This window comes from Diadema antillarum, unplaced genomic scaffold (assembly GCF_040938485.1).
Source record: "Diadema antillarum isolate AM-2024a unplaced genomic scaffold, OU_Dant_1.0 scf00000064, whole genome shotgun sequence".
In the NCBI taxonomy this organism is placed as follows: domain Eukaryota; kingdom Metazoa; phylum Echinodermata; class Echinoidea; order Diadematoida; family Diadematidae; genus Diadema; species Diadema antillarum.
This window is the reverse complement of record NW_027270953.1, coordinates 584,379-597,196: the sequence shown is the minus strand read 5'-3', so window position 1 is coordinate 597,196 and position 12,818 is coordinate 584,379. Positions and strand designations below refer to the sequence as shown.

Genomic DNA, 12,818 nt, shown 5'->3' with positions numbered 1-12,818 from the left:
TGCACCTCAAAACGAACATAAAGTCGCACATACTGATTTTGCGTGAGGACAGAAAATAAGTGAAATGGGTCAACCTAGTCGAACTTGACTTTTTCATATTTTCTGAAAGAGCGGGTCTTCTTTTACATCATGCTAAAATTTGGTATCATAAAACGGGCAGGAAAGTGTGTTTTTTTTAGCAGTTTATATCGAACATTTTTGGTAGAATAGTGTAATTAGGTGTGTCTTTAGAATCCCTTTTTCATTTCTGAAAAACCTTGTCAACACTCTTCACTTTCAACTCTAATAACTTTTGAAAGGATAGCACTACTGCTTTGAAAGCTGGCATTGATTATGGACAGAATGTGTTAATGAGGCATGTCTAATTTCAGTTTAATCTGATAATCTCTTCATTGTTGTTACTCTGGTGGTTTACTTCCTGTCTTTTGTTCCAGTCATCACACAGCCAGTACGGCTTGGTAAAGATTAAGCGCTTGAATAGACATTGTACTTCAGAGCCTCTTTTCTCAGTTCACACTTTTCCTGAGTTTGTGCTTTCTTTCCAATATTTAGGTAGGTTAGGAGAGTCCGTTTGATTTGAGTTATACATCATTTTAAAGCTTAAAGTCTGCTCTTTCAGAATATGGTCTTTACTGAAAATTCATGTCTGGCGACTTTTTGTTTGTTTTGAGGTGCAGTGTCACATTTGGCTTTGGCTCACAAGTAAGAAACAAAGAACAGTTCCTATAGGAGTGTGGAGTAAAATTATAAAGAATAATGCCTCCTGCGACACTTCGTGGCGGAGGCATAAGAATAGGAAACTCTTCCCAAAACAAGAGCTGGGAATGGTCAAAGTTCTGATTCTTTCTTCAAAATTCAGAATAGTTGGGAGGTCTGCATGTATTACCATGTGCTTTGGTAGAAAGAAAAAGAAAAAGAATGTACTAGTCATACATGAAAGGCTGCTGATAGATACAACACTCACAGACATTCAAGGACATGCAGCAGTATACTATTTATAAATCTATTGTGGGGTTCCCTGGCAGGCATTGCCTACAAAAGAGATAAAGTCCATGTAATAAACTTCAATGTTAAATGGGTACACAATTTATGGCCCTAGCAAAGAACTAATCCCATTGGTCCCAAATCATGTGGGAAACAAAAATGCACGAAGAGGGCATGATCTTTAAGTCTTGAATAACAAACAACCATCTAAAAATCCTGGCCCCATTGTAGCAGATTCACAGACTTTCCAGTCAATCATGATTCATAGAAAACATACGATTCTTTGAGTAAACCTCAGTCTCTCTTCAGTACAGAAAATTGGCCCTGGATCAATTACACTGAAAAAAACTTTCAAGATTATTACATCCTGTATTACGTTCATCGATCTCCAAATTTTGAATCACAATAGATTTTCTCTAAGAGTCCTGTTCCAGGCGGAAGGAAAGGTGGGTAATTGAGTATTTTCAACGAGAGAGAGAGAGAGAGAGAGAGAGAGAGAGAGAGAAAGATGGCGGGGGGGGGGGGGAAACGAGGGGGAAAGACAAGAGAAAGAGAAAAAGAAAAAAACATATATTCCATCAAGAAACACATATGGAATTCTAGGATCTGCGATATTTTGTGAATCTTACAGCTGGCTGTCAAATAGGCACAGTGTGCTGTAAACCCAGAAACATTCGCACCATGAAACTTTCGCATATCGCAGCCGACAGCCTCTTTTACATCATGAAACTTTCTGGAATTGCCACTGCATTCAATACACTGTGTAGACGAAAAACTTTCGCGAAACTTGATTTCTCGCGAAATTTGCGAAAGTTTCATGCACGCGAAAATTTCTGGTTTAGCGACACTAACTGAAGACACAAGTATGCCACAAATTCTGAGCATACTGTAAAACATTCTATTTTCCCGCCATGAAATTTTGGCAAGTTGCCTCTAACATTCAATGCGTATAGTGTAGACAAGAACTTGCACGTGCATTTTAATTTCGCAAATCTTGGCTTTTGCGAAATTTGCGCAATTAAAATGCACGCGAACATTCCTCGTTTTACAGTACTGAAGGGACGAGGGTCAAAAGGTAAATTCAAAGACTCACATTATCATGGCTGATCATGACTCCCTTGGGGTTGCCTGTTGTCCCCGATGTGTAGATGAGGGCGCAACAGTGGTTGGGGGCTTGTGTCTGCATGATAGCGTCCAGTTCATCATCCGTCATGTATGAGCCCAGCTGCAGGAAATCTGACCACTAATGCGGAAAAGTATCAAGAAACAATCTAATACATTCAGTCAGTCAAACTCAAACCATTCAATTTTGCTGAAAAGTGAGAGCAGGAAGCAAAAAAGCTTTGAACCCCAAACTTCACAGAGGCCACACTCCTTTAAAGGGATTGTATAGTTTTGGTTCAGACCTAATTTAAGGTTTCTAACATTTTTCGGTGAGATAATGAGAAACCTCTTATGAAATATGAAAGCATGTAATTCCATGAGGAATTCAATGTTTATTTAATGAAAATTGGTTTTCAAATGGCTGAGATATCCAATACAGAGCGATTCTAGTTGAGTGTGGGACCCACACTTTATTACGATCGCATTGTTTTACTTTGATTTTTGATGTTTCAGTCATTCCACACCCGATTTTCATCAAATAAACTTTGAATTCCTCTTAAAATGGTACGCTCTGTACTATTTCCTAAGTCTTTTCTTGGTATCTCGCAAAAAGTTCAAATCCCAATTTTCATCTCCACCAATACTGTATTATCCCTTTAACCTTTAAACCAACACACTGAGACCAATAGAGTACCAAAGTGATGATGTCACAGTCTTTTGTTATAGCTTAAGTTGAAACCAGGTGTGAGCATGGTGAGCAACAATAGTGTTCAGAGATCTGGCCTGGTGAGGTTGTTTACAACCAGTTTCTATGGCAATGAATGGCTATGACATCACACTTTGGTACTCCATATCTAGAAATATTTGAGGAATGCTATTGTCACAGATAGTGCCTTATTTTAGGAATAAACAAAATAAAACCATAGAATCATAAAATGAGCAGGTCATGGACATTCTTTGGTAAACATGTTTTTGTTTGTATAAATAGCCTCTACCTTTCAGTTTTATATTTTATTTGATTATTTTTTGGTTCAATCTTATACCCTTTTTAGACTCTAGAGGCAAACTTCTTAATACACAGATGTAATAAGTGCAACTATTTATCTATTCATTTTTTCAGTCTGAAAGGGTCTCCCATAAAACAACTATTGAAACTTTTCTCTTTTTTTTTTTACCAATGACAGGAACCATCGACCATTCAGAGATATCATTGCTCAATTAAGTGACTTTGTTCATTCAGTTGTGGCTTGCAGTAATCACGTTCACTGACGTCACCATTGCATACTTTAGCCGTGTGCACTCATTCAGTTACAATCAGTTTACTAGTGGTATAGTCAGGCTGAAAAAGGAGAAAGTTATGCAATCACTGACAGGTATGATACCATAATAATGAGAAAAGTGTGTGTAGGGATATACTCACGGTGTAGACATTGTCCATGGGTTTCTCAATGGTGCCCGTGTACTGTACCACGGCCTTGAGGTGGGGCAGCTGGTCCCATACCTTGAGGATCTTGTCAAGCTGCTTCGTGTTCTCCACCACTATCACACTGGCCTTGCAATTCCCGGCCACGTACTGGCATGCCTCAGGGGAGTTTGTGGTGTAGATGCCAACACCAAACCCTCTGAATGGGACCAAGGGGAAATACAAGTACGCTAAAGGCAGGGTTCATAGTGCAGTCAAATTGTTAGGATACAGGAATGTGACCTATAACGAGTTTATGGTATACACCAGATAGCAGTAAACTATGATGGCATGTAATCATAGCAACAGTAGCAGGAGTTACACCAACTCAAAAGTGACGATTACATCTTGCTAAGCAATCTCTCGCTTGAAATGGGGATATCATTGTCATGCTCATCTGTTAACTACTGAGCACATTACAACAGTGACTTAGTAGTTCTATAAAGTTTTGATACATTCAACATCACCTGGAACTCATTTTGGACAGGACCTGGACAAATACATGTACTACCCTGATTTCATTCTTGATGTTTTAAAGGCTTTTTTTAAGTTGAAAAAAAGAAAAATGGTGTCAATTTTCGAAAAAAAACATGTTTCCTCTTATCCTGCCCATTGAGTCATGCCCAGCATCACATTGCTAACCTGAAAGTGACATACTGGAAGACAGGAGTGAAATGAAGCATGGAAAAAAAAACGAATAAAAATTCTTCACAAGTAAACAAATAAACCTGGGATAATAGGTGATTACAAAACTCAATGGATGGAACCCAGTCATGCCTATACAATGCAATCAATTGAGATGAATAGGCACAAATAATGGTTGTATGCAGATTGCAAGAACTATGTGGCCAAAAAAAAACAATAATACACTGGATGATGTACACAGTTCTGATATGTGCAATATATACATCTGAGTTTAATGTAGTGTCAGATTTTTGGTAGGTTTTTGAACTCTAAACACATAGTATGTTGCATACTAGCATGTCAAAATTGTATTGATTAAATGAAAATAGCACACTTCAGAAGGATTATATTGAAAGTTGAAAGAATTCTGGGGGGTGGGGTTCGTGTGCGTGTGTGTGTGTGTGTGTGTGTTCAGTCAATCATGTAAATGACAGTTTGACAGAGCTGTATGCTTTAAGAGTGGAAATGCACAGATGTTGTAAACATTTACACACACAATAGCCTCCAAAGCATACACTGCATGTACATGTACAGCGCGTAGCACTTTCTGTGTACTTCTGGAAACATTCTAAAGTCTTTGTAGAAAATGTGAATAACGGATAAAGAGTGTCCTAGAAGTCCACAGGTTTATTATTTTTTTTAAACACAATCCATCAAATAACAATTAAAATCAAAATTTAAACCTACGGCATGTACACGGTACACATAGCCCATTGTAACAATTTTGTGATGACCTATAGCTGTATGTAATCTATACTATCGTCAAGCGATGTGGTATACTGACAGTTTTCTAGTGCATAAAGGTATAGTTTAATGTTACTGACACAATGATTAGTTGTGTTAGCGTGAGAGAGTTTGTATAAATCACTTGACAATTTTAATGGCTACCATCATTTCCGTTCTATTTAAGCATGACAGGGCGCTTTATACATGTATCTTTTGCTGGTGCCAAGTTAATTCTTCTGACAGTGAATCTTACCCTGCAAACATGGCACCCATATTTGCCAAGAACCACTCCGGGGAGTTGAACCCGATGATTCCGACACCGTGAAATCGTTCCAACCCAAGCTGTGATGCAGACAAGAAAAAAACATACAAACATATCTTTAACCCCTTGTGTGCTTTGAGTGTTGATTGGAAGAGAAAAGCGCATGGCATTGTATACACTGTCCAAAGTCCATAGCACAAAAAAGGGTTAATGCACTTAACACACATAGGGCAATTGTGTTTGTTGCCATGTACACTGTATACTGATATAAACCACACATTCATTCACACAAAATGACAACATATTCTGGTTTAATAGGTTTAGCCTTCATGTTAAATTCCACTCCATACTGAACTTCACTTTTCAAAATAACCAGAGTGATATCAGACAATTGGAATGTGAGAAATTTCATTGAAATAAGACCATTAGTCCTCTTATTCAGGAAATAGTTATTGACTTTTAGGGAAGTTTCACTTTTTTTTTTTACTGATTAAAGGGGATTGGTCATAACCTCAGATGTGAACAGTCTGACCTGATGAAACCATCAAGGTACCATTTCCCCCCCCCCCCCCCCCCCAGTTTACTGGAAGCATAAAAAAGTGTCATAAGAACAATAATTAGGGCCAACAATTTGGCATACTGCAACATTTTCTCCCGACAGTCATCATCACTCAATTATTGCTTCTCTACACAATTTGATGCAAAGGAGTCAATTTTTTCAAGTGATTTCAAGCCAAACATGAAAATTCAGTGAAAATTTGTTTGTGAAAAAGGGCGAAACTTTGTAATTTCATAACTGACTTATGTCTATTTCTAACCTGACCCAACTAACCCCTATCTCTTCTACCACTCCCCCGCCCCCACAACAACAACAACAACAAATATGGTAATAATCACATCTATACACAGTGTATGACACAAATATAACACCTAAAAGGAATGACTCACAAACGATGCAAAAAGTTTAATACTAAACTTTCGTTATACATACGTAGTAAACTAAGAAATTTGAAAATCTGCCTCGTAAGAATTCGAAGAACACTAAGCCAGACCAAGGAGTCTGAGAAGACACTGACCTTGAGAAAAGACTTGGCCGCAGCTCTGCTCTGATTCCAGTAATCTCTGTAGGTCCACTTTTCCCAGACACCTTTCCGTTTGATCGCCATGGCGACGCTGTCTGGGTAGTCACGCTGAATCCTGTGGAAGAGACCATGGACGGTGTTGGGCTGGTGGTTGTACTGTTCCTCTGTCTCTCTGAGGGCGACTGCCCCACTGCCTTCCACTGTCCACACGCTGTCAGCGTCAGCCAGCTCACCTGAGATGATGGGATGATAAAGAAATAAAGAAATGAATTGCTGTATAGCATCCCTTGGGAGTAGTGGGAGGGGGGAGGGATTTCACCCATAAAGTCATCCATGGTCGCCATCAAATTGGCAATACTCAGGATTTCTCTGCATAACATACAGTGTATTCTGGATAAAGATCAAAGGAACTGGCTAAATTCAATAAAGACTGCACAAATCTTAAGAAAAAAAATCACAAAAATATGCCAATATCAAAGAGAAACTGAGAGCTGTGTCCTCTTGAATTTGTTGCCAATTCAAGAATCAGATATAGATTTCGTGATCAAGAGGCTTTAAAAACTCCCCCAACCGAAACAAAGAATTTGCAAACAATACAGGACTCACATAAAAGACAATTTTGTGCCCAACAGTACGAAACATATAGTACACCTGTATGCAATGTACAAGTATACAGAAGTAGTGTACAATTTTTGATAAAACATACGTATGGAACCAGTAGATACATTGCTTCTCAGACTTGAAGAGGTAATATACCGTACATACAGTCTAAGGAATACATTTTATTGCACAGGATTGTGTTTTAGTTACAAGATTGTTCATAAATTGTAACAGTTTTTGAATTCAACTTTGAGATATTTTTGACCATCTTGCATGTATATAAAAAAAACAAATAAATATCTCCAGCTAAAAAAAAAACAAAAACACTAACACACACACACACACACACACAAAGAGAGGGGGAAAAATCTGTTAATTACTTCTTATGGTTAACCCATGACTTTATGCATGATTCATACCACTTCACACTAGCAATAAAATAAAAATTAAAAAATCTATTAATTCTTTGCTATGGATAACCTGTGATTTTATGCATGAATTTCTACATACCATTTCCCACGCATACCAGTCCCTCATGATCAAACTGGAATAAATGGGTTCTAGTTTCTAACCCACTCATTCCTTTTAGCAGAAATAACCAATACGACAAATTTGGTGACTGGATTTTTACAATAACCACAAGATGAAAAATACATCTAAACACAGAGGAGAGATTCCTGTATGAAAGACAGTGCCTACCAATGTGTCACTTCAAATATGAATTCCATAGAAAGGTACTGGACATTATAAAATTCAGACCCATAACAAGTAAATGTACCCGGTATACTCAACTCATCTTTCAAACATGTACACGTGTATGTCATGGATCCTGAGTTGTGAAATTACACAGTTCAGCAGATGACACATTAACACAAACAGGAAAAACAGGAACATGACTCTAAGCATGAAACCAAACATAGCAGGAAAACAAGTAAAAAACAAAAACAAACAAACAAAATGTGGTGGACATAATAAGTCCATTACAACCCCTAAAAAGTAATATTTTATTACACGTTATAAATCAGTCATACATGCACTACTGAGTGAATCTTACTGCTGGAATTATTAAAACTAAAACCAACATGGTTTTAAAATTAGAACTTCACATCATAGTGAAACACATCATTAACAGTATTTGTATACATGTAAGTACTAAAGTTACATCCACTATTAACGAGCATCATTCAACAGAATTGAACGACACTCCTTATTCTCTGTTAAAGGAAAAAAATAAAGAATAATGGCTACTTTCTTCTTCTTGTTTTTGTAGCTTATGTTTATGTACCTGCACTATTACACCATTGCTGTTTTAAAGAGAAACCATGTGACCAAAGCTGGAAGATCAGGGTCCCGTTTCATAAAACTTGTGATCAATGACAACTGCCACATTGCTGTGACAAATTTGCTCCTAGTCAATCAGATGCAAGAATTTCTGTAGCTTATAACAACTATGACAACTTGTCACTGATAACAAGTTTTTTGAAACGGGGCCTATACCTTCAGTACGTTGTACCTTTTTCTCTACAATCAACAACTCTTGCAATGGTGATATACACTATAGTACAATGTTTATGCATGTGAAGGCATGCACACAAATAATAATACAAACTTGTACATGTACAATGTACTTTATCAGCACCCAAGCACAGTCCATATTAACTATCGGTATTTAATTACTCATTTCAGGATCCTCTGCTTAATTCTGAGAAAAGGAGCAAATTAGGGGAAAGGTTTATAACATCACTACTTACTGACTCTCCATTCTCCACGAGGTGTAACTTTTCCCGACTTCCCTGCTAGCCTAACCATGGTGAACGTTTCTCCTTCTATGCCGATTCAACCACCAGAACTTCACACAAATCGCGGAGGCACAAGGTAAACTTTTAGCTTCTACCAGCTCTGATGCATCCAAACATGCAGGCAAACTCTTGATAGTTAGCTTAATCCACTAGGAAGGCATCAACTTGCATCAGTTTCACATCAAACTCTCTAATCGCATCCATACTCCCAGGGAGAAACCGTCTTCTTACACCACTGTAATACATATTGTAAACAGTCTCTCTTGATTTAAAGTGGGAACCGCTCAACCGTACAGTAAGTTCTCTCTCGCTGGGGGACGCTAAAATTCTATTGTAACCAAGTAATGGCCTATACACGTGGTCTGTGTATAGAACATGGTAAATAGAGACTGCTTTTGTGCGAGCCGTTCGCCAGGTAAGGGGTGAGCTGGTTGCACAATCAATATTTCGCCTGTCACAAAACCCCTCCGTGAGGTCGATGCCAGCTTGGGTTAAAAAGCCATGCACAAAACACTCAATTCTGTTTACAAGAGATACGATGCATTCAAAACTTGCCCTTGTAGCATAACCGAGTGATTACCAGCAATAACATCCTATGAATAACCCTATCTTTAGAGGCCTGAATAGCCTTTCACACAATTCAGTAAATATTTTTCCAGAAAATTTTGTCATTTCTATACTATATGTTATTACCATACAGTGAATTGATAGAAGTTTTGAAAGCTTTAAGTTGATAAATGATTTCAAGATGCGTCGCTACAGCTGTACTCTGCAGAGAAGTTTACATAGGGGCCTACATTAAAAACAAACTACCTTTCAAAAAAAAAAGCCTTAAGAATGAACAATTTTTATACATTAAAGACATTTATATAGGCATTCAAGCATTTCAGCAGAAGTGTTAATTAAGATTTCTCAAGATTTATGTAAAATACAAGCAAACACACCACACTTTTCTTCATCTTCATGTGGCACATTGTCGGTTAATAGTTCATACCATTTGCCAACTATGCTTGTCACCCGGGGCAAACCACGAGGGGTCAACATCATTACAGCACAATATTAAATCTGTTTTCTTGTGTGGGTACATGTACTGTATGTACAACGTAGGTAGGTGGACCACTTGACTGGGTTCAAAGCATCCTGCTCTTTGCGATGAATGAATGAAATGGGATCTTTTACAGAGTGTACAAGCATGAGTAATGGTTATTAAAATCACACACGGAACTTCCATTCAATGTCCTATCCAAGGGACGAGCTTTGCCGCCTACGAGAAAGGGTGCTATGATTACACGCAACATTGCTCAGCAAGACACAACAAGAATCAAATCTAAGTCATTTGGATTCTAAGGCAGATATGCTATCGACTGAGCCACATCACAGCCCAAGATACTACACCAGTATTCATTAACTGTCAATCGTACTTTGAGTAAAATATCTTTTCTCGTCCAAGTTGATTCATAAATGAAGTACTACTGGTAACACCAAACTGGAAAAATGGTTGAAGTATTGTTAAAGTAGGACATAAAACAAGCACGTTGAAGAATTGTGAGATGAACCAACTTTTAATTGGAGTAAATTCTTTTTTTAGCAGTGACTCACAGAGAGGACCATTCCACCACGGAGATGGGACACCAACAAACTGCCTGCAAAGTTTGTCGACCTACGTAGATGGGGTTTTGGCTGGCAGATTGCCATCAGTGCATCGAGGACATTGTGTGGCACATGATCAATAATACAACGTAGGACCCTCAAGACACAGGCATAGCGTATTTATGGTCGGTATTTCAACCAAGCTCCTTCCTTTCAAAATGTTAATGATAATGATAACAATATATATCATCATTACTATAGAAATACAATGTTATCTGTATCATTATTACTATTATTACTATCTTTATTATTATTAACATCATCATCATTATTATCACCAAGAAACATTGGTCCAAATGGGCTACATACAAAACATATATCTCACTAGAAAGTACAGTACCCATGTTAAGGACCCACGGCCAAATTATGGTACACTGCCAGGGACTCTAGAATTATGAAACCATCTACTGTAAAAGTACATATTTTTGCGCTACTAATTGTTCACGCTCGGCCAGGTAAGAAGAGTTTCGAGGGTTTTTAATTCCGCGGAATCAAGACATCAACTACTGGAACATATGGCAAGCAAAAATATTTGCGTGCTTTTATTTTCGTGCAAGCTTCTGGTTGCGCGAAATGCGCAAAAAATGCCACACCACGAAAATTTCCACTGTTACAGTACTTCCTTCAAATCTACCTGGATGGTCTGCTGTACAACTTGTCAGCGTTAGGTGAGGTATCAATTTATCACAGTTTCAAGGTCTGTGGAAAACTGCATTTTAATGCATATTCTTTGAACGGTCCTTGCAAAAAATTCATGCACACATGCACACACACACACACATACAGACACATTCTGTAATATTACAGTTGTATAGATTATGATCCAATACATAACAGCCAGTGATCAGATGAGGAATAAGCCTGTTATAAAAGAGAGTATGATAAAAGAAATGAAAGGTCTTTGTTAATCACGAAACAGAAAGCCTAATGTGGAAGTGAATACTTCAATTAGCTTTCTTTCTCATAACTATTGTGCTGTGTCACAAGCAATGATGGGAAATCCCCTAAATCATCACAATGCCAAGTACAGTACATAATGTAATACCATAGACAAGTTTCAGATCCACACCAGGGTATAAAGACTCAAGCTACTGTACTGGTACAGTGGCTATGTACAAGTGTGTATACACTTGTACAATATACTCTGTACACAGTATGTCCCCAAAAATATTACAATCAGATTTCTGCATTGATGTAAGACCCAATATGATTATATTGTCTAAATGCTACTTCAGGGTCTTAAAATATAACATTTTAGCTCTATTTTGCAGAGAACCCCATTCAATTTGGTAAAGTGGTCACAGAGAAATGTGGATTGTTGTAAAGCATGCCATGAGTTGATTCTTCCAAGTTTAGCACTTCCACGATTTTGTGTGTGAATACAATAGACAGAACTTGGAGGGAAGAGATTCTCGACATACATCCTCTACAAAATTCCTCATTTCTCTTTGATCACTGAAGAAAATCGAATGGGGTTTTCTGTATTTAATAGATGTGGGCAATGAGTTATAGTTTCATACCTTGAATTTGTATTTAGATTGATTCAATGTCTTTTAAAGATATATCATTGCAGGGGGTCCCATTGTAATTTTTTTTTTTTTTTTTGGGGGGGGGGGGGGGGAGGGGGGGGGGAATACTGGATATGCATACACTAATACTACCAGTCTCAAAATATTGCTCTCCCTATTGACTATGCACACTGTCATTACTGCTATTAACATTGAAGCACAACTATTAGATTGTGGTGGGAGAATATTTAGTAAAATTTGAATTTTCATTGCTAACCCACATTTTACAACTGAAAAAAAAAAAACAAACAGAAACCTAATATAAAGTGATGTGCTTCTCTTCTGCTGATTAAGAATAAAAATGTTATCAATAATCATGAAATATTGGCAGTTTCAATATGCAACATGCATGAGGATACGCAGTTCAACAAACTACATGTTGTATGCTTGATCACTTCCTCCTCCTATTTTGTACAGCTCTTTGACTAGTTAATAGATACAGTGTAGTTATGATTTATCTATTGCACATAGGATATTGAAATGACACACAACGGGAGGCTCGGTGATAATGGAAACTTTGATGCATCATTCTCACAAAATAATCAAAACCTTCAGTATGCAGGATTCATACTGAATCATTATACATTTACCCATTTCCAGCACAAGAGAGATGTCAGACTTCACAAATCTACAGGTTTTGTATTAAAAACTCAATGGTTTAATCTTCTCCAATTGTTTTTGGCAAAAAGAGTCAAAGGAAGTGGGGTATTTTATCTACTAAGGCAAAGTATAATTTTGGGACTTTGTCTGAAATTTGTAAGGACAACCATCTTTTTCTCAATCAGATGAGGATGAAATAGATTGAACAAAAGATACCCTGTAAGTACAAATTTGTATTGCATAAACATTACACCTTCTCGTACAATACAATTACAGCGTACTATAAATCCATTTCAC

General features: G+C 37.5%; 1 protein-coding gene across 2 annotated transcripts in view; it reads right to left on the bottom strand.

Moving 5' to 3' along the window:
- Positions 1-12,818, bottom strand: part of LOC139716372 (long-chain-fatty-acid--CoA ligase ACSBG2-like) — a 56,799-nt gene that overhangs the window by 22,765 nt on the left and 21,216 nt on the right. For both annotated transcript variants that reach the window (XM_071627918.1, XM_071627919.1), the window contains exons 4-7: positions 6,299-6,537; positions 5,214-5,302; positions 3,509-3,710; positions 2,078-2,227 (exon numbers count right to left, since the gene is read on the bottom strand). In XM_071627918.1, the coding sequence (XP_071484019.1) occupies positions 2,078-2,227; positions 3,509-3,710; positions 5,214-5,302; positions 6,299-6,537 (680 nt within the window). The remainder of the gene's footprint in view (positions 1-2,077; positions 2,228-3,508; positions 3,711-5,213; positions 5,303-6,298; positions 6,538-12,818) is intronic.